This window comes from Colossoma macropomum, unplaced genomic scaffold, assembly GCF_904425465.1.
Source record: "Colossoma macropomum unplaced genomic scaffold, Colossoma_macropomum, whole genome shotgun sequence".
Lineage (NCBI taxonomy): Eukaryota > Metazoa > Chordata > Actinopteri > Characiformes > Serrasalmidae > Colossoma > Colossoma macropomum.
Window position 1 is genome coordinate 20852044 of NW_023494786.1, and position 23846 is coordinate 20875889.

General features: G+C 38.0%; 1 protein-coding gene across 3 annotated transcripts in view; it reads left to right on the top strand.

Moving 5' to 3' along the window:
• Nucleotides 1-23846, top strand: part of cadm2b (cell adhesion molecule 2b) — a 228500-nt gene that overhangs the window by 197696 nt on the left and 6958 nt on the right. For all 3 annotated transcript variants that reach the window (XM_036563482.1, XM_036563501.1, XM_036563492.1), the window contains exons 6-8: nt 5435-5596; nt 6033-6123; nt 7894-8072. In XM_036563482.1, the coding sequence (XP_036419375.1) occupies nt 5435-5596; nt 6033-6123; nt 7894-8072 (432 nt within the window). The remainder of the gene's footprint in view (nt 1-5434; nt 5597-6032; nt 6124-7893; nt 8073-23846) is intronic.

Consider the following 23846-nt stretch of genomic DNA (forward strand, 5'->3'; position numbering starts at 1 on the left):
TGACAACTGACAACTGACACTTGTTGGAATAAGCCTACGAGCCTAAGTCTATATTGATTTGTAGTTGTAATGAATGGCTTAAGAAAGTGTTGTGTACTTTTATGAATGCTGCCCTTCAGTATTATCATAAACTAAAGTTTGTCTGGATTATTTTCACCTGTATAGGCATCACCACCCAGAATACAGTCCTAAAGATGGCTAAATATAGTCCAGGCATTTCCTAAGCTGGCGAATAGTAGTGTTACAATAGATGATGGTGTTTTAGTGCATTGCGCTAAAGTCTAATAGAGTTTTTAGGAATTATTTTCACCTGAAGAGGCAAATCCATCCAGAATATAACCTTAAAGCTGACTAAATATGGTCAGGACATTTCACTAAGCTGCTGAGCTGTCATGTTATAGTAGATTATAGTGTTTTGGTCCATTAAACGGGTAACACTTTACTGCAGGGTACCATTCATAAGACTACATGACATGATATCACATGTATTTTAATGTCATTTCTTCTCAGCAAGTGTTATGACAAGTGACACTTGTTGGAATATGCCTATAAGTCTAAGTCTATATTTGTATATAGTTGTCATGAAAGGCTTATGAAGGTCAAGTAGCCTTATGGATGCTGCCCTTCAGGGCTAGCATTAATCTAAAGTTTATCAGAATTATTTTCACCAGAACAGGCAAATTCATGCAGCCTGTAAGCGATGGCCATGTAAGCAGCTAAGAATGGATCCAGGAATTTCACTCAGCACAGTCTTACACATAAAAGTGCCATGGCTCCAAAAGAACCCTTTTTGGCACTTTTATTTTTGAGAGTGCAGGCTAACACCAGGCAACGTTTCCATTTGTCCTGGTAGAGCAGAGTGATTGATGGCCTGAGACTGAGATAATGTCCCTGACTCAGAGATGGCATTCACGTAGCATGCAGTAAAAGGCCAGCACTGCACTGCTGCACCGCTTTCCATCCTGCCTCTCTGTCACTCAATCCTTTTCAAAGGAAACTCTCTCTCTGATCAGGTCTCATGTAGAGGAGTGGATCTGCTCTGTGGGACTGGCGTCAAAGCCCAACTAGAATATATAGGACACAGAGGGATTGAGAAAGCACACGTTTGGAGAACTGAAGTACTGTAGATTGTGACACATAGTTAGATATCTTAGGTGCCGACCTTTATCAAACTTCTGATGTAGGATATGCACGCAAGTTTTTGAAACTTTTCATGCATCTTGGGATAGATCCCCAGAGGCTGTGTCCCAAGGGGAGGAATACTTGTTTAGATAAGCAGTTTTGCTGCATTCTAATGTCAGCTGTGCCTGTTTTTAACTTGCTCATTATACGAGTTATTTCTGCAGGGTGATGCGCCTGTACTTAATTAAAATAGTTGTGTGGAATCAGTCATCAAGGCATCTCTTTTCTTTCTCTGTGAAAAGAAAGTCATCGACTATTTCTCGTCTGTCATCTGATCTGGCTCATAAAAGTGGGTGGTGATATCAAAATGGAAGACAATTTTGGAGAACTTCTGAGGAAATAATCCTAAAATAGAAAGTGTGAAAGAGGTCTGTTGTGGAGGTAGAGTGTGAACATACAACTTCTGTTTCATTCTGTTGCACAGTTGCTCCACAGTATGTAGAGTAAACAACATGGTATAAAATTAGTGCATCATCAAAATTTAGGATTGTTTTAAATAACGATCATGACTAGCTGTTTGTTAATTTTACTGCAGAATAAATACAATCTGTTACAGTGATGTAGGTTCTATAAATGCATGCAGCTCAATAGAAGGCATAATCTCATAGCAACAGTTCCTTATACAGTAGAACTTTTACAGTTCTGAAAAAGTGGTCAATCCCTTAAAGTAGTGTTGGATGCAGTGACTTGTAAAGATGGCATTCGAATGACAGCAATGATACTGTTGGAGGAGGGGATCCAGAAAGGAGGCGAGAGATGGAGCTGAGCCTTTGACTGCCTCAATACTGACAATAACAATCATACATCAATTTTATAGGAATAAGAAAACCAAAGCTTTCAGTTACCTTCTCAGATTAGGAGAATCAAAGTCTGTCAAAAGAGTGGATTATAAACCCTCAGCGGAGTTGAAGTAAAAGAAGAAAGGTGATTAAAAGCTAATTTTGTGTATGTAGCCTTTTTTTGTGGAAAGAACAAACATTCTTCACATTTTTGTCCTGTTTTTGCCATTTCTTCACACTGTAAATAGGGGTAAGTTCAAACCTATTGAAACCTTTATGTGGTATTATATATCAAAAACAATCTTAATTTACATTTACATGACTGTTTTCTAGTCTCTATTAACCCTCGCTTTATCCCTTAGAATTAAACAGGCTGTTTTTGTTACTATATGTAAATGATTGTTGATATATGTAAATGATCTCTGTTCACATGGGCTGTCCTGCATTATACTGCAATCAAAAAGCAGCCTGAAAAACGACTTCAATGTAAATGGTTCTATAGAACAACAAAAAGGGTTTTTTATTGTTACAAGCTTGACATCATAACAATTGCAGAATCTTTTTTGGTAGAAATTCCCCATCAATCCCATGAACCATTGAAGCATGAAGTCGTTCTGTATAGAACTCACTCTTCTAAATAGAGCCATTCCCTTTACTAAAGAACCCTCGAAGAACCATATTTTTTAAGAGTTTATAGTTCAACTTAATGTGGCTCATGTATAATGGAACAAAATATATTTAATTTATAACAGTAAAATATGAAATCCCTTCTTCTAATAAGCAGGATGTCTATATAATTGCTGCTGAATTTACTGTCCATTCATTAAGTCCTTAAGTTCATTAATTCGTTAAGCTTCTCTCAGCAGGGCTTCCTTCTATTTCTAAACTGCAAACTGCTTTAAAGACTTCAACACTTCTGGTTAAATAAATTAAGTGATTCATTCCAAAAGTATGCAACTATCATTTAAAATCATATTGACAGCTTTTGAGAAGCTGCCAGTGATTTTAGTGCAACTGAAATTTTAACTCTATGACAGTGAATCAATAGATGTGCCCACCATGCTGCAAACTGCCCACTCACAGACAAACTTGGCCGCCTCTTGTTTACAGACACTTATCTAGATGGGAAAGATGTCAAGAGTGTAGAGGAAAAAAAGACAGCAATAAAATCAATATTTTGTTATATGGCAAAGACAAGTTTTGGATGACAATTTCAAGGACAGCAGGGATTTTTATTTGCCTTTGTGGTGTGGGAGCTAGTGTGTGTGTGTGTGTGTGTGAGTGTGAGAGAGAGAGAGTGAGAGAGAGAGAGATCCTCATCCGTATTAGCTGGTCAGGCCATGCATGTATTGTGTGTGTGCTGTGTGCAGTGAAATGTTTGGAGGAGATCCTCCAGGGTGCTGTTTTCGCTCAGCCGTTCATGATTTTGCTGAGCCATGGCTTTCATGGTTGGTGGATAGGAGCGTCTCTGGAGTAAACCCAGGACACTGCTTCTGTATCATTGTCCTGTTCTAGTGCCCCTTGACGAGTAGGGGATTGGCAGTGGTGCTTTACGCTCTCTGAATAATGCTTTCTTTTTCTCCACTTACACTAACTTTTTTCTTTCATTTCCACTAACTTTAAGAATAAATTTCAGCTCAACTAGGGAAATAAGAAATGTTCCTCTGGAGCTTCGAAATGTATTAGGCCGAGGCCCAGTTGGTTTGTGGAATTGCAAAAGTTACCGCTCTGTTGCGCTTCTGAATTGAAATATTGGAGTAGAGCAATGGTCTCCAGCAGTGCAGTGCCCCCTTCCCTGCACGTTTGTGTGTGTTCTGTGCTCAAACACCTGATCTGACTAATCAGCTAATTAACCCAGCCATGCTCCACCCACAAACATGTTCTTACATAGCAGCTGTTGTGAGGTTGGACAACCTTTACAGAATGTTGGCAAAAATCCCATTCGACCTAATGAGAAACTGTAGCACACTTTATTTGGAGTCACAGCATAATGTTGAGTTTCCAGTTTAAAATGATAAGGTACTTTGCTGAACTATGCTGTTGTATGTGAACGAAACAAGGCAGACTGCAAGCAAAAACAATGTGTGTGTGTGTGGGGGGGGGGTTATGACCAGGGGGGGTGCACTACAATGTAGGTAAGGCATTTTTTTGTATGAGTATGAATTTTAACTGCATAGTTTTTTCATTTAATGTGTTGCCTAACAGCTCCGGTTTCCTCCCACGGTCCACATGAAGTCTAGCCAATTGGATACGCTAAATTGCCCCTAGGTGTGTGTGTGTGTGAATGTATGTGTCTGTCTGTCCGCTTGCGATGGACTGGTGACCTGTCTCCAGGGCTACCTCTTGTTTTCTACCTCCACCTAATGACTGTTGGGAGAGGCTCCAGCTTCCCCCGTGACCCAGAAGGATAAGCAGCTTAGAAAATATGTGTGTGTTTGTGTGTGTGTGTGTGTGTGTGTTGCCTAACATTGCAAATATGAGAAAAGTCCCATATTTTTTTCCAAGTATGAATTTTAACAGTGCCCTGCGATGGACTGGCGACCACGACCCAGAAGGATAAGCGGTTTAGATGATGGATGGATGGAATTTTAACAGCTTAACATACACACTCATTTAACCACAGTTATTATATTATTATATTATTATTATTATTAGTAGTAGTAGTAGTACAAATACATAGAGTGTTCTATAAATATTTTAGTTTTTAATGAAATGAAATAAACTTACAAGTACAATTATATGGGACGTTTATTGTGATAGCCTTGGCATTCCTGTTGAACACCATGAGTGAAGTTTTGACCAAAGAGAACAGTTTCATTTGTGTTCTTAGTGGATTTGCTTGATAATTCCATTTCCAATAAGTAATATATTCCACTATGTCACGAATGAATCCACTAAAGCAGATTTAAGTAACTATCAGTCAGAATCAGAATAATAGCTAAGTTAGTCATAGCTAAATTACAACCATGGCCATTCACCATGTGCAGCATTTAAGCTGTGTCAGGTTTTCATTTGAATGGTTCCTCTCGTACGCAGTGGTCTATTTTTGCATCAGCCTTAGCTGATTCTATTCAGCTTTTGTTGGGTAACCAGCCACAGTGTCTTGTGGGTAAAGATAATCTACAGATCAGATGTAACAGGAAAAAATAGTAATAATACAGTGTACATTTGTAGATTTTTGGACTAGTTTAATGCTAATATTCTGTAGCAACAGTTGCTTTAGAAGTACGCATTTGTGGGTGAAGTGTGCATAGATCAACTAATAAGCCCTTCTTCATTTGAAGTGAGTGTGTTAGAGAAGGAAAGGCACTAGAACATTCTGGCCAGTAGTAATCCAGGATCAGGATTGGGAATCACTGCAGTAGAGAAATCGATATGGATTCCAAGCTAAGGATCAAAAGAAAGACTGCTAATGACCTTTGGGACAAACTAATGAGACAACTAATGCATTTTCATCTGTGTTTTTATGGCAGGTGTGAAGGAGGTGAACGCCACAGGCCGGTCGTTCACAGTGAGGAGCACCGTACACCTCCGGGTAAACAGAAATGATGACGGAGCAGCATACACCTGCAGCGTGGAGCACATAACTTTGAATTCAACTCCTCACCAAGTCACAGAGGTGCTGGAGGTCCACTGTGAGTAACTGAGTGTACAGCTGAGCTCGAAGTAGCCCCCCACATCCCAGAGCTTAGTCTTAGCATTTAGATGAGTAACGCTTTCAGATGTGCAGCAAAAGGGTAATTCATGCCAAAAAACAGTTTTAACAGTGCCATAGTTCATTATGCTGCAAAAGAAGATTTATTCATGTTTACTTAAGAAAGCAATTAGATGAAATGTGGCACCAGATGGAAATTAGCAGGGCAAATGATGTTTTGTTTGAAACACTTGAATCATCTTTGGTTTCTCTTCTTACATTCTGAGGAAAATTGCCCTTCACTTTATTCTGTTAAAATCTCAATAGTGCTGAGTTAAGGAACTATTATGCTTCTTGGTGTACATTGCGGTCTATATTTCCCTAATTGCCTAGATTTATATTCTTGTTTACCAACTGACCTCTCATTTTCACCACAGATGCACCTCAAGTAGAGATTGTACACTCTTTAATTGTGCCGCAAGAAGGACAGTACTTCAAACTGGAGTGTGTATCCAAAGGCAACCCATTGTAAGTCGCTAATTCCTCTTTTTCACTAATTAAGAGGAAATTCATTTGTTGACCCTGAATTTTCAGTTTAAGGAGTAGAACAAGTAGAGGAACAAGAGCCAAAAGACACAAATAACAATGGAGACCTTTACTGTTTTATATTAAAAAGGAAGCTACAATGCTAAATCAGATCTTGATATTTAGGAAAGTTTTAGCGTGTCACGTAATTACAGAGAGACATAGTTAGCAGGTAAGTTGAATTCTGTGACCTTTCCGAGCTGGAGTTCAATAACAGCTCCCCCACAGACTGATAATAAAGTGGAAGACTATAACTTTTGCAGAGGCTTTAGTAATGAAATTGAACCAATCCTTTAACACAAAGATAAAAAGTCATAAATACATACATTTTTGAAGGTTGATGCTGATTGGAAAAGTGAAATAAGGGCTGTCTGCTGTTAGCCATAGTTTTAATGTTCGGCAGCACCAGCAGTTCATAGAACAAATTCGTAGAACTCAGCAAAAGTCAGAGACCACGCTTCATTTATTTAATTTCCAGTCAAAATGGTCAGTGAGATTCTCAGTCATTCTTATTCATTTTTTCAGCATCAGGAAAAAAGGCAGAAAATTACACAGAAACCTCAACAACTAAATATAATATAATTTTTCAGTGCATCCACACTTTGTCTATTACAGCTTTCGTTCTTTTCAGGAGACTTGCTTTCAGTTTTTCAAATAAATCTGCAGGGATATTTTTACACACTTCCAAAGTTCAGTCTTAGAAGTTGGTTGCATTTTCTGCTTCTAATAATTCAGGTAATCCCAAACACATTCAGTGATGTTGAGGTCTAAACAGTCTATTTCTATGTTATTTCTCTCAAAGATGAAAGCTTTAGGTCCTGTTTATCTGATGGTGACAGTCTGGTGGTCTACCGGGTGTTTTGAGGGAGCTCCATTAAAAATTGTGATAATTTTTCAACTCCATTTTTGAGAACTGCTGTTTTTTTTCTCACTGATCTTCCTTTGACTCTCAATCCTTATGCAAGTGGATTATTTTACATCTAATCTCCTCAGAAATATCTCCTGGAAAATTAATAACTGACACAAAATGGCTGTTATAAATAGAAATTAAATAACTGAAGGCTGGTCTATGACTTTCAAACTGTACTGTAAATAGAAAATAGGCCTACCTATTTGTCCCTTCATTAAAATTCGGGGTGTTTCTTCACAGTCTGTGGAAATGACAAAGAAAACCCATTCAGATTTTTCTGCCTGCTGAGTTCAGAGAACAAGTGGCACCTGACAGAGCCATAACTTGCACTTTTGTTGAGCATATTATGAAAGATTTTACTAAATGATTAGTCATGCTCCATTCTCACTTGTTTCCTTCCAATACCAATTATGTAAAATCAGGATATCAGCCAATACCAAGTATCGATCTGATATTCAAAATCTGTCTATCGTAGTGTATGGAATTGCTGGGGATCATTCTTCTGTGTAACATCAGACTGTAACTATCACATTCTAACAGTTACATTTTAACTAAAAAAAATAATTATGTATGACAAAATAGGCTACTGGATAATGCGCTGTTATTTTATATGACCATGACCCAAAAACAGTGTTGAACGTACAGAATGGAAAAGGCCAGTATTGGTGCAGCTGTCCAATACATTAGATCTGTGCATCTCTACAAACAAAAAATGACATAAATACCTATTAAGAAGTTCTTATCCATGAAAGAAGTTTGCTGCAAAGGCTGGAGCTAAATGTTCACATGCTTGTTATATACAGGCCTGAGCCAGTGTTATGGACAAAAGACGGCGGAGAACTTCCTGATGTTGAACGAATGATCGTGGAGGGCAGAGAATTAATCATCACAACCCTCAACAAAACAGACAATGGCACATATCGATGCGAGGCCAGCAACCATATTGGGACCAACAGCGATGAATATGTGCTGTTTGTATATGGTGAGTTATTTTCATACTGTTTAAGCTACTAATGGTGGCTTACAGAGCTGTTATTATTCTGTTGTATACCTCAGTCTTTCAATCAACCACTGAAGACACAAGCACAAATATGGGCACACGCGCACACACAAACATCTACCCACACCCATAACTCATCGTGGCCCAGTTTACCTTTATTTTTGTGTGTTACAAGGAAACAGGGGAAAAGTGCTGTTGGTTGCAGTATTTAATGGTGAGTTTGAAACCAAAGCTGGAGGAGAGATAAGTTGATCCTCTGATGCAGAAAGTGTGGCGAGAGAACATGTAATTAAGGCTTCACTACAAACACAGATAACATTTGTCAAGATAAAACTGGAAAGTAGGTGCGGAATATGAGACGTGGAAATAGATTCAGAAGCGTGGATTTTCATCAGCCCAGAACAGACCAGGGTCAGTCTGTTGGAGGCCACAGATTGTGCAGGCTCGTATAAAGATGAAACAATGACTTGTAATTTGCCTGTGCTCCATGGACTTAAGACATTTACTGCTCTTTTGATTCCATCTTTCTTCCCAAAGGTGATTATTCTCTGTGAAGTCAATTGCGTCGTGTGATTTTCTCTCGCTTGCTTGTTGTTCTTTGAACAGTTAGCTGCAAAATAGAAGGCAATAGCTGGAGGATCTGCCAAATGGCAGTATAAGCTGTTCCTGCCTCAATAGTCTGAAACTAGGCTAGACATTAGGCTAAATTAGCACTGTTTTTAGCTTTTTAGCCTCGCATATTTCTCTTTTCTGTTTCAGAGAGGCAAAACCTCAGGCTATTCCTCTCTCATAATATTTAAGAGGCATATTCACCCAGCATGAGGTTTAAAAATGCCAAAGCTGATGAAATGTTTCAAGTTATTGCATATCTACTGTTCAACCTTGAATGATGATACCACATTATGAACTATCTAATGTTTTACTCTTTTGATGGAACGTCTTAAGGAAAAATATATCAGTTTGACAGTGAACAAACTCTGGCAGCAGCAAAATGTATGGCATAAGACAGTTAAAAGGTATAGCACAGACAAGAAAGAACGACCTTTGTTGCTAAATCTAGCCAAAGGCATACCAAAAGGTTATTTTCACTAATTGAGAACAGCATGCCCATGAACGTTCTGACATTGCAGTGATCTGTAAAACTTAAAATAATTCCTCCTTGCCTTCATCACACATCAACAAAACACATCATGGTGTATACTCTCCTCTCAGCAACACAGAGACAGAGAGAGAGAGAGAGAGAGAGAGACCCTTGTTCACATTGCTCATTACCTTTGCTTCTAATTCATCTGAATGTCTCGCTGCGCCCCAGTGATATTTATCAAGTTCTCTCTCTCTCTATTGGAGTCGTCCAGCCCGGCCCTTGAATGAAGCTAATTTGCTAATGGCGTGACTGCCAGGAGGCAATAAATGTCAGCTGAAGTCACCCAGGCACTATTCATCTCCATTTAGCTTCGTCACTTGCATTCATTAAAGTATCCACTGGTAGGTGAACATTACGACCAGGCCATGCACACTGGCACTGGAACAGGGAGTGGATGAAGGAAATCATATACTGAAATAACTGAAATCGTACTTTAAAGCAATATATCACCACTATCTGAACAAAACTTATCACTATTTTGTTTTTGTTTTTTTAACATGATTTGAAAATGGCAGCTGCTCCTTATAATTTGTCATGTTACCAGGTTGAAGTGCCACAAATCTAGTCACATATCTGGTGTTTTCAGAGCTGTGTGAACACACAAATCTGATCTTTTCATATGTGGTCCTAGATCAGATGCATGTCCAATTTGGTCTTAAGATCAGAATTGCTGTGTTTTTTCACTGCTCATGCAGTGTTAATGTGACAGCAGTGTCAGTGCCAGTAAACAACACAAAAGCAAGGTATCTGACCCTTTTCCGCCTTTGTCTTACTTTCATAATGAGCAGCTGAGAGGGGTTCAGAGCCAATTATTTTGGGGATGAAGGCTTGTTCTGCTGGTTGGTTTGTTTGCTGTTCATTACGAACATGGTTTGTTCATGTGCCATTATTGTTTAGGACGTGCACATGTGAGTCGTTTCAGGATGCAGTTTCATTCACATTAATGACAGATCTGGGTCACTTACCTACTTGAATGTAAATGAGTTAGAAAGATTTGATCTGAGCAAAAAATCAGGACTGAGCAATGTGAATGTAGCCAAAATGAAGAATGGTGCAATAGAAATGGTCTAATATTACTAAAGAAATCTTCTTATATTAACTTACATTAAAAAATGGAAAAGTTTTCTCCTTTACCTGTAAAATTAGCATTTTGAAGATACAAGGTTTTGTTCTGACATTGACAGTATAAACCTTATTTTTATTAACTCAATACAGTATGTGTCTGTCTAAAACATTTTGAAATATACACTAAAATACTCAACTAAAATTCCAGTAAATTGATAGCTGCTAGTACTAACATTATTTCAGTAACAATAAAACAAGAACTGTATGCTGTGAATATGTACTGTGATATGTAGCATTTTGCTCCTATAGGCTATAAAAAATTGTTTTAACTTTTGCCTTAAAAAGTTAAATCAGTTGAACTTCAAATAAGTTTACAGAGCATAAGACAGATTCTTGTTATGTTCACTTATTAGAAGTTCAGTTCAAAATTTTAAGGCAGCCTAATAACTTACTTTTTTGAAGTTCTCCTGTATTTTTACATCTAAACTGTAATGGTAATGCATCTCAGTTGGCAGTAAATTACTACACAGAGTTGAAATACTGTAAAATACAGTGCCTTTCAAATAACTGCACATCTCAGTTATACTGTAGCTTTATGAAATAACTGAAGTTTAGAAGGTGGTGCATGCCTGAAGCTCTTCATCCTTCCAATCTAATTCTCTATAAATTTCCCATCTCCACAATCCATTTCCATTAACAAAGTTTTTGCACCCCACCACCACCCCATCTCCTCCCTGTTCTACACTTCTATCTCTGTTCCACCCTAGGCCACCCAAACCTCCAACCCATGTTCTCAGAGTTCTCTCCCCTCCTTCAGTCCTTCTGGCTACATTTGTGCCAGTTACCTGCTTTAATCAGAGAACAGAAATTGGGTCTTAGAGTACTGAACAAAAAGTAATATGGTATAATGTATCATCTGATTAGGCTATTCTGAGGATGCCTTTTAACCCACTTTGCTTTCTCTCAGATGGTCAATATTGTAGTCTGTATTTGAAATTGTTTCATTTTCTGTAATGCCTTATTAGTGGTAGCAATCAATAGAGTACATCACCTGTTAACTGTTGTTTGCTCTTTTTTCCACACTCTGCATGTCCGGATCTGATAAATGTGCTTTTAGGACAGATTATAGGTTTTATTATACAATGTCAGAAAAAAAGGTACTGTTCAGGTATGTTTTTCATTCATTAAGTTACAAAGAATGTAAATGTACCTGAAAACATACAACACTTGTTTTAGGGTCTAAATGGGTATGTTGAAAGAGTTTAGAACACATTTTCATAACCTGACGTTCCAAAACAGACCAATAAAATAAAAAGGCTAGAGACCAGAGAGGGTGTGTGGAGTCAGTTATGTTCCCTTACTAAAGGTACTGAAGAAGAGTACCACCCCAGTGACAGTTTGGTACCTTTTTTCCGAGAGTGTACCATGCAAGTACATATCATGTACAGTTATTTGTTCATCATCAAACAGAACATTGACATATGGCTATACATTTACAGTTTTGTTTTTAAACCTGTCTGAGCTCAGGAACATTCACTACTGGCCTAAAAACTGCATATTGAACCCGCTTAGGCCACTTCTCCTTACTTTTAGATTAATTATTACTTGCTCATATGAGAAAGTACAGATTCTAAACTTTCAATAGATTTTCTCATTTGAATTTGATGAAAAGTTATGCATATAGTCTTGTTTTGCTAGAGGGAAACATTCTTCACGTGTTTGCAATGTTTGTCAAAAAAAAAAAGATCCTGCCAAGCCTGTGAATATAGAATGTAAATGAAATGTAAATTTAATATTTAATTATATAACACACTATGTAATAACTTGTGTAATTGAAATCAAATGTATAGTCAAATGGCAATAGCAACTCTGGACTTCTCTTATTAATAAGTTTCATGTATACAAAATAGATTTTAGTTTTTATTGTTCATTGTAATGTAACTGCTCTATTAGATTCAGATTCATAGATTCAGACAGCCAAGCTGGTGGAATTCACTGTTGGTCCAACTCTTACTAAACATAGTTCTGACAGAGAACAACATAATTAAGACAATACATTAATTACAATAGAATAAAGACCAACATTACTTATTTAACCACAGCAATTTTTTATTCATACCTTGATCTGCTACTTCTTGTTTCCTGTCTAGACATGTAAGTGCATGACTAGACAGGAAACACGAAGCAGTAGATCAAGGTATGAATAAAAAAATTATCAGATGGAATTCAAATGCCCAATCTAAATCTCTGGTCTCTGGAAGTACATGGCCATATAAGGCTGGGGTTCAGAAAATCTAGTCTAATAGGGTTTTTCCCTTAATCATCAATAATTTGGCAAAAAAACAAAACAGATATCACTACATGTGAGAAACAAGGCAAGCCATCAAAAAGCTTCTTTTTCCACAAATACCAAAAATGTGGTGCTCTTATTACCACATCATCAGATGAGAGTTTAATTTCTGTGTGCCTTAAATATGTACTCAAACAACACAACAGTTGAGTCATGAGGACGCATTAGCAAATATTATCATACAAGAAGCTAGAGACTTTCTGTTCTGCCAGATCATTGCTGAACACAGCCTGACTCTGCACTCTTTTACTCTCTCTCTGACTTGACTAGGTTTACATGTGTATTTAACTGATTGAGAGACTGTTTAGCTGATTAACTTTAAAAAAAAAAAAAGTATTGATAAAGTTTTTGATAAAATAGTAATTAGCATGTCCATGAGTAGGAACACAAAAATGGGTTGTTGTTAATGATTTTAACATTGAAAATGTACTATATGAGTATCAGTGAATTTGTACATTTACACGAATATAGTGGTTACTGTCTCTGGACATGGACTCTAATGGATCTGGAGGCCTCATAGCTACAAATGTATAAAGCATACTAATAACAGGGCACTTTCATGGTTGATATTGACACCATCCATCCATCCATCCATCCATCATCTAAACCGTTTATCCTTCTGGGTCGTGGTGGGGTGCTGGAGCCTATCCCAGCTGTCATTGGGCAGAAGGCAGGATACACCCTGGACAGGTCGCCAGTCCATCGCAGGGCAGACAGACAGACATACACATTCACACACTCACTCACACCTAGGGGCAATTCAGCATGTCCAATTGGCCTGACTGCATGTTTTTGGACTGTGGGAGGAAACCGGAGTACCCGGAGGAAACCCACGCAGACACGGGGAGAACATGCAAACTCCACACAGAAATGACCCTGGTCACCCGGCCCAGAACCCAGGCCCTTCTTGCTGTGAGGCGACAGCGCTGACACCAAATTCTGCAAATTTGAACATGAATTATGTGTTACTTTGTGTAATGACATTTTTGATTTATTGTCTGAAAAATGTAATTTCTATTCATTTTTTTAAAACTCTTCCTGTTTTGTTTGCTATCACATTGTGTTTCGCTATGAATTTTGTGAAACTCTACAGGCAATGTCTACTGAATCCTAAGCACAGTTTCTGGACGTTCACATAAAATCCACATTAACCCCCTGGGTGAATAGAAAATAAAGCCCTATGACCCTGTAGCCTTTCTCAGTAACATACACAGGTGTGCATTTCTGTAAGTCCAGAGAAGACAGGAGATTTAGACTGGGAAAATGTTTTGCATCGCAGTGGGAAAGAAACTGTTTTGAATCACATTGTCTTGGTTGGCAGAGATCTATAGCGCCTCCCAGAGGGCAACAGCTGAAAGATATAGCATGCTGAATATGTGGGATATGAAAAATACAGCATGCTGCTTCATTAGCCGCATGAGCAGGTGCGTACCAATGGCTCAGCGCTGTTTGTGTGTTGCCATACAGAAGAGATCTTACTGTGTGTCGCACACTGCAGTGAGCCTGCCCAGACTAATCTCCCTGTGGCTTCTCTACACCTCAGACTCTTCTCCAACTTTTAAGTCAGCATCAGCGTTTACTATCCCTGGGGAAGAACATGGAGCAACAGTTGCATTCCACCGTAAAATATTTATCACTTGCTTTCCTCAATCAGTATGTGCTCGGTTGCTCTACAAACCTCTTCTAATTAGACTGTGGAGAGAGCCTAAAAAGAGTTTTGTTTATTTGCCCAGAAAACCATGCAAACAGCCATAAAATTGTCTTCTTTTAAAAAACACACGCTTGCTGCCAGACTTTTTGGCTGGAAAAAAACATTTAACCCAAAAAGGATTTTCACACCAAATAAAAATGAAATTTTCTCTTGAAATGAAGGATTTTTCCTTTTTTTTTCCAAGTCCCAGATATTTAGAGAGCTAATTATGTATTAGTAATCAATGTGGAGGGAATGGCAAGGAAGAGCACTGGAGGACTACACCCCACTGAGAGTGATCTTAACAGGCTTTCGTTTGAAGTGCGAGCCCAGGAAGCTTGCTTACATCCGTTCTTATTACTAATGAAGGAGCTGGGCACGGATCCCTCTCTGGGAGGAGAGAGAGAGAGAGAGTGAATATTACTGTTTTAGTAAACTCATGCATTGGGGAGTGCATGCTGATGTAGAGCTGAGGCTGAGAGGTTTCAAATCAAACGACAAGTGTGGATTTGAAGCCTCAGGAGAGACACACAGCCTGCAGCGCAAACGGGCCTGGATCAGGCGCATTGTGTTTGAATCACTGCAGGGATGTGCTCTCTCATTTCTCTCTCTCTTTCTCTCTCTCTCTCGCACGCACACACATACACACTGTCTGTCTCTCTGTCTGCTGACGCTTTTCATCACCGCAGCCTTTTAACATCACACCTTTTTTTTTTGATTGAACAAATTGGACTAAAAGGTTTTTAGTGCCACTGTCCCGAGGTAAAAGCTAACGATGGCTAAAATTCTTGTTGTCGGTCAGAGGTTAAAAGATAAAAGCTAGTTTTAATCATGAAGAACTAAACTTTCCTCACTTTAGATTTTGATACAGCATGTAAGCACTGTTAAAGTTTTAACCATTCGTTTCACAGTCCTTACAGTCCGAATATAGAAACAAAGCAGCAATTGTTTTTGTGATGCCACAAAAATTAACATATTTTTATCATTTTATCCACCTATTTATCATACAGCATTTAAGCTCCACCCATTCACACTGAAGTTCCTTGTCTTACGTAGTGTTTCAGCTGGGACTGCTTTTTGAGGCACAATACAAGCAATGAGTCAGAACTGAGGTCATTGACATATATCAGCTTTAATGGCACAGTAAAAAAAACAGCCAGTTTAGTTCTTTTTATCCCAAATGGGATAAAACAATGTTGGAAACTGGTCATGAAAAAATTAATTATGACTGTTTTTGGTATATTAAAATAGGAAAAATTGCATTATACAACTCTATTTCCAAAAAAGTTGGGACGCTTTGCAAAATGTAAATAAAAACTGAATTCATTGATGTACAAATCATTTAACCCCTATATGCAAAATACAAAGACAACATATCAAATATTGAAACTGAGAACTGTTTTTGTTCTTTGACAAATAAATGCCCATTTTAAAGTTGATGCCAGCAATACATTTCAAAAAAGTTGGGACGGGGGCATGTTCACCACTGTGTTTCATCACCTCTTCTTTTAACAACACTCTGTAAGTTGTTTGGGAACTGAGGAGACCAACTGCTGTAGTTCTGAAAGTGAAATGTTTACCTGTTCTTGCTTGATGTAGGATTTCAGCTGCTCAACAGTTCGGGGTCTCCTTTGTCATATTTTTATTTCCTACTGCACCAAATGTTTTCAGTAGGTGAATATGGTTTCAGAATATGCTTTGGCGTTGTCTTGCTGAAATAACCAAGGCCTTCCCTGGATGGCAGCATTTGTTGCTCCGATACCTGTATATATCGTTCAGCATTAATGGTGTCTTCACAAATGTTGAAGTCACCCATGTCATGTGCACCAATGCACTCCATCCCATCACGGATGCTGGCTTTTCAACTGTGCGCTGATAACAAGCCAGACGGTGCCTCCTTTTTTTTTTTAGTTTTAACTTGCCTTTGTGGATGCAACGATAAACTGTTTTCACAGACAGTGGTTTTTGGAAGTGTTCCTGAGCCCATGCAGTGATCTCCACTACAGAATCGTGAATGTTTTTTAGTGCAGATCATGGCCAGCCAATATAGGTTTTCGGCCTTTCCCTTGCACATAGAGATTCTGTTTTTGTTTACATTTTGCACTGCATCCCAACAAAAGGGGCTGTACTTGCAATATACAGTATAACATGCAATCTGATCTATAGCCATATTTAGGAGACATTTTAAATGCTGGATGTACAGGGTTTGAAAAGCAAACAGCAAACAATAGCTGATATCTATCAATTGCTACTCTGTAGCAGCTTTCAAATAATTAAAGAATTTAAATACTGTAACCGCACTTTTACATTGTATGTTTCTACATTGATGCATTTCTGCATTTCATGTCCACATACTTGTAATCAGTACAGTAAACTGTAGTACTGCTGAGTGGTGAACATTTCAAATTAATATTTGTTGTTGATTTTTTGTTGTTGTAAAGAAACATAAGTGATTCAATAGGTACAGGTTTATGGATATAATATCTGTGGTGAGATTATTTCAGTGTGTATCAGTGCTTTTTAAATGTGTTTAGTATATTTTAACAGTTACACAATGACATTATACAGATAATGCAATAACACTGAAAACCATATTGTTCCATTTCTATTTTTTCAGATACATTGGATAAAATGTTTCATGTCAATGTTTAGATCTATTTTTTAGTCCATTTTTTTTATTAAAAAAGGAGGCTTACTATGCTAACACCCGATGTAGTCACAAGTTAACATTGTACATCACAGATAAAAAATTGGGTCAATAGTGCCTTCTAGTACAAATCAGCAGGCAAGAGTGTAATGAGCAGGGCTCTTCAGTGTTCCACTAGCTTCTATATTGTGGTAGCCTGCTATGTGCTCTATGATCTTCTGAAAGCATGGTAATATCTACAGCCGTATGCAAATGTTTGAACACTCCAGGTCAAATGACATGTTTTGTTGATTATAATAAGTTCACACATCCGCTACAGGGAACAAACTTAGTGCACAACTTCTATTTATTTGATAAGTTTAACATATTGAAAAAAATAAAACATAAAATATAAAATGTGCAGCAGCTTATGCACAGGCAACATTTTTTCCTAATATATTGAATTCAGTAAATGAACAGTAGTTGTGCATTTAAATGTGCAGATGTGTGTTTTCTGTAGAGGATTTGTATTTATTGTCACTTCAGCAAAACAAGTCATCTGACCAGGTGCACCCAGACTTTTTCATACGACTATACTGTCCTCATTAAGAGTCTTGAGTTTGTATGTGCGTGTGTATGTTTGTGTGCGCGTGCGTGTGTGTGTGCATACATGTGGCCACTGTTGTTTTTCATGATCTCCTCACCTCCGTCTTCCCTTGCTGCCCTTCTCTGTCTGCATCCATGTCAACAGCCAAAGACTTACCAGGTACAACAGGTAAATATCCCCTCCTCCAGTGCTGACATCATCATTGCGAGACAGGGCGGCTGCAGTGTGGTTCGTTTGCAGAGTGGCCGGCAGAGCGATGGTTGCTCAGTCTCTTCATAGCATGAGCTTGGGGTTCATTGCCTTGCATGGGAGCACTGGGTGATGTATGGAAAGACCAGGGTGCTCAATCCCAATCACACCCACGAGAGGCCTTTAAAACCTTTTGATGACTCGCTGCCACAGAATTGGTGCCTTTATTACTGCCTGAGCCGAAGAAAAAGAAAAGCAAATAGCATGATCTGAAATGGACATAAGATTGCTTTATTGATCGAGTAACATATGTTTTATTGAGGAATTGGTATGTTTTGGTCATCTTTGTAAGAGCATCAAAATTTTACATGCATGTATACACCGAGTTGCCACTTTATTGCTGACATCACCAACCTTTTAACTACACTCATTGGCCATATTATCAGAAACTCCTAAAGATGCAAGAAATATATCCAGCCGACAGTGGTGCTGTGGTCAGAAACTGACTGCTAATGAAGAGCTAAAGAGTAGCTAACACAAACTGTTACCCATCAAGGATCAGTTATTGCCTCTAAGGGCATATTTTCCGCTGCACAAAAATACGGGGAACCTTTGGCACCAAAAAAAGACTGGGACCATGTTTTTTTCCTTTGGTCAGTGGTCCAGTATCGAAGGTACTTTTGTACCTGCTCAAAATATATACCACAACAGAGCAGAAAACTAATGTATGCTTTGCCTGATTCTAGACATTATACTGTTTACATTGTTCCAAAAAGTTAAAGAGGAATTCCACCAGTTTTCAAAAATTCTACACAATTCTGTGATTCAGATGTAAACGTCATTCAGAGTGGTATGATGTGAAATTTTGCATTTTAAAGAAGCTTTCTTTATAGTGGTGATGATGGGAACCAGAGGTCATTATGTCTTTCCAGAACCACCAGTGAACCTGCATTTATCTTCTGAGTTCTTTTATGTAATGTTGATTATGGCTTGGAATGACTTTGTTTACATCTTAACCATTCAAGTATGCAGAAAGTTTGAAAACTCAGTGGAATTCCACTTTAATCTAACAATATATAAGGAGAGGTAGCTAATTAGACAAATTAGATGCTTAGAGTGGCATAAAATGATAAAAAATTGTCAATGATGGTTTGTATGACAGTTCCAGTTGTCTCTCAAGCGGTGTAAAATGAACTACAACTAAAACAAAAAGTTCTATTAATTCCTGTTTGGGTCACCTCTTGTTTTTGTAGGTTTTCTTGTTTTTTAACTGTACACCAACAAGGTAGATGCTTCTAATAAAATGGCCATAATGTGTATACATCACTGTACACAACACTGCTGTGGCTGATACACTTGCACCAACACAACACACATTATCATGCCACTGTCATGTCAGTAGCCACGTTTACATGCAGCCTGATAATCCGTTAATAATCCGACTAATAGCTCAATCGGAATAGAACACGTCCATGTAAACACCTCAATCGGAATAGACTAGTCCGATTGAGGCCATTCGGAATACAATTTCTATCCGATTGAACGAGGTGGGTAAACTTCTAAATAATCCGTTAAATAGAAGAATAATAGCCATGTAAACGCCTGAATCCGATTACATTCCAATCGGAACGTGTAAGTATGTTCTGCGCATGTGCGTCGCGTCATGGCGAAAGTTTATACCGTTCAGCATGGCGGAGCAGAAACGGGTCTGCAGGGGAGACGAAGTTTATGCTCTGAGCTTTAAAAGACGGACGACCAGCTTATGAGTCTCAGAACACGACGTCTTCCTCTCGCCGCTTCCTTTATAAGCACATGTGAAGCACGTCTGACATCATTTTAAAGCAATTAAAACACAAGCGCGCCAACTGGAAACTCATATCACGCGGACTGGACCTCACGTGATGTTCGTTGTCATGGTAACGTTTACTCTAAACGCTACTCCACGCATGCGCGTCATTTTGCATCGGATTACTTGTAGTGAGCATGTAAACGAAGATTTTCCATCAAATCGTTGAATAGAGTGTGCATATAAACACCTCAGTCTGAATCTGTAATCGGATTGTATTCAATCGGATTGGCAAAAATCTTTGCATGTAAACATAGCCACTGTCAGTGCTGTGCTGAGAACGATCCACCACCCAAATAATATCTGGTCAGCCCATTGTGGTCCCTTTCCAACAACAGGTGGCTGTCAAATTGTACAGACAGAGGGGCTATAGTCATTATTTGGTGGTATTTGATAAAATGACAGATCATTGTAGTTACAAGGCTACCTAATAAACTGGCAACTCAATGGTTTGACTAATAAGCAGTAATAAATATAAATGTATATATCTGGTAATTGCTTCCACTTTCCAGACTCTTCCTAGCAAAAATAGCTCATCTTGTATTTTACACACCAAAGTACATAAGAAAGCTCAGCAGCATGGCTTGAGTCCCAGAGCTACCAAACTGTGTAAATTATCACTAGTGGAGCGCGGGAGTTCCAGCATGTTACCATGTCATTGTTGTGTGCATGATACCGTCCTTGAAAGAGTGATTGTGTCCTGCTATGTGCAGCGTATGTTTCCTTTGTCAGTGTCTCTCTGTAGATATGTTTTCCACTGTTTCTCTGTGCTTTATGTCTCTTGCTGTGGCAAGTACTCTTGTTTATTCTGAGCTAATAATGCATTTTGCCTTCGTAGCCATTGCTATCCCATGGGGAGAATTTATTTTAATAATTACTTACAGTAATTTGTTTTAGGATCTAATCACATATTAGACACCCACACCATATTCCCCTGAGAGTATTCACGTCTGAAATGTTATGCACAAGCATTTGCAGATTCTAATGATTATGGTTATAGAAATTAATTTGAAAAAGTGCTTAGTATGACCTCTCAGTCTGAATGGCAGTGCATTTATAATACAGGTCACATGTGAATATACCCTATGGTGCAAAAGTGAGAGACCACCCTTCATTTATTTAATTTCCAGTTAAAATGGCCTTTGTGTATAAACTAATCATTGTTTAGCATCAGAAAAATAAAACATATTTAATCAGAAATAACACAGAAGCCTCAACAACTAAATAAAATTTCATTTTTTTCAGTATTTAATGTGTTCACTGTTTGTCCTTTTTACAGCTTCCATTCTTTAAAGGGTACTTATTTATAGTTTTTCAAAGACATTGGCAGGGACATTTTTCCACACCTACAAAGTTCAGTCTCAGAAGTTGGTTGCATTTTCTGTTCCTCACAACCCAAGTAATCTCAAACATATTCAGTGATGTTGAGGTCTGGAATCTGGGGTGGTCAGTCCATTGTTCTGAGAACACCAGCAGCTTCTTGGTTTGATTTGCAAATTTTGGTCTTTTTTGTCTATATCCTTTTCTCAATAACAGCTTCTACAGCTACACATAATTTCAGATCCGTAGAAACACCCGTGCATTCTTTATTTTCTCCTCTCTCTCAACGATGAAAGTTGAAAGTTGAAATGCTGATTATCTGATGCTGATCTTGGTGGTCTACCAGGCCTCATTTTTTCTGTATTTTGTAGTATTGTTTTGAACTGAAGTTTTGGAAACTCTTTTTTTCCCCACTTATTTTTCCTTTGACTTTGACCTTCAATATGTAAAGGGATTATTTTATATCTAATCTCATCAGAAATATCTCTTGGAAAACATAGAATAACTTGCACTTAATGGTAGATTTGATTAGAAAATAAATGAATGAAGGGTGGTCTCTGACTTTTGCACAGTACCATATGTGTTAGCACTTCAGGGTGCAACTGAGTTTGTATGAGTTGGAATCATTTGAGTTTGGAGAACTGATTTGAATATAATCAGGTCAGCATTTGAATAGCTTTTTAAAGCGTGTACACATTTGCACATGACTGAACATTCTACTCAGCTGGGCTGCAACCTTTAAAACCTCAAAGTCGTTTACTGCTTGTATGTTTTCATATTAGTCTAACTGAGATGTACCTGTTTTATGAATTGGAGAGCCTTGCGTGTTTGCTCATATTTCAGTTACAGTCCATACGAGCTAATAGTCAATAATGCTACTTCTACTGAACCTGCCGTTATCTCACAGAGCTATTTTCACCCTGTGAGTCTATCTCTTTGTATGTTCATTGCCTCAACATGCTATACAGGGGAGAAGCATGTGTAGGTGTAAAGAGTAGATACTTTGTCTTGTTTGGCTTTTCACCCAAACAGCCCACTTGTCTTTTTCAACCGCTGAAGATATGTGCAAGGACAAAGCCGCACTAGCACATCCAGCTCTAGTGGCTTTTATTGCACAAAAACATTGCTAGAAATGTGTATGCAAATGTATTTAGTTATTTAGTCATGCCCCTCAGTTTTTTGTTTTTTTTTCAGTAAAAGTGAAAATACAATTTATGCAATATTTGTGTAAGCATGTCTTCCATATGTAAGCATATGTTCTACCCAGCGAAAAAGCATCTTTGTTAACCCGGGGTTGGTGCTTCTGTGCATGATACATCTTAGACACAATCCAGAATAAGAAGACTGGCTTTGTTAAAAGACGATGCATAGTCAAACCGGAGAAGCACCACTGCTCCCTCCCCGGCTTTATCACCATAAATTCACCGGAAGCAATAATGAATACTGTCAATAGCATTTCTACCAAGGGATATGCAAAATTTCCCATTTCCGAGTAACAACCAACTACAAAGCACAAAAAAGAAAAGAGAACAAGGAGAGAGGATGAATAATACAGAACCCTATTAGGAGACTGAAATAGGTTTGGATTCCTCTTATTTACTGTAAATGGAAATGTAGGATATGTATTCTCAATTTCAGCTCTGCTGGAGGCTTTTCTGTATATCATGAGACGAATCAGTGGACTGAATTAATGCTTAAGGGCCTCACAGCACTATAGCTCACTGTGTAAATGAAGAACAGTTTGAGATGAGAAGAATATTAAATTACAGACTGAAAACAAAACATATTTGTAGGTCACAGTAGAACAGACTGTAGACCTTTTCTGTAATGAGGCTTTGTGTTAGTGCAGGGTAGTACTGCAGTAGGAAAATCACCTCTAGACTCAAACTTGGTGCAATAAACAACACCCTGCATTTGGAAATGTATTTTGATAGTACACAGTTAAAGGGCCATTCCACTGATTTTTCAGAATTTCTGTAAAAGAGTGGTTTGATGTGAAATGCCCCATTCTAGAGAAAATTGTGTGTTGTGTGGTACACGACACTATAGTGGACTGTTAGATCATTCTTTATTTCAAACCACTGAAACATAAAAGAATATCCAGGCCTGTTTAGTCCTGCAAAATATCATCAATATTAGTAAACCAGTAGTGGTGTCAGTCAGTACTGATTTTTAGTTTTAGTGGTCTTGAAAGATAACATTATATACCGATTCCATTAATTAGTGGTGTCCCTGTTTCTATGTTGGTAGAAATATACTATGTAAGATTCCCTTTGGTGTAATTTGTTTCAATAAGATAAGGTTTGTAAGACATTCTATATGAGTACAGTACTCAGAAACCATATCAGGGACCATATTTTATTTATCCCAAATTAAATATAATCTGATAATGTGATATACAGTACTGTGTGAAAATCAGGTGCGAAGACACTCCCCTTCATTTATATAACTTTAAGTCAAAAAAGCCATTGAGTCATTATTATTTTTTACATCAGGGGAAAAAAAAAACATAGCAAAATATTTAACAGACAATTACACAGAAGCCAAACAAATGAAATGAAAAACCCAAACATATATTTGTTTTTTTTTTTGGTTTGTTTGTTTTTTTCCCAGTATTTGTGTTCACGCTTTTCCTTTATTACAGGTTCCATACTTTTCAGGAGACATACTTCAGTTTTTCAAAGAAATCTGCAGAGATATTTTTCCACACCTCCAAAGTTCAGTCTTAGAAGTTGGTTGCATTTTCTGCTTTTTGAGATCCAAGTAAAACCAAACACATTCAGTGATGTTGATGTCTGCACTCTAGGGTGGCCGGTCCATTGTTCTGAAAACACAATCATAACTTCTTTGTGTGATTTGCAAATTTTCTTTTTTTTCTTTGTCTGTTTCCTTTTTTTCAGTAATACACATCCTTTCAGA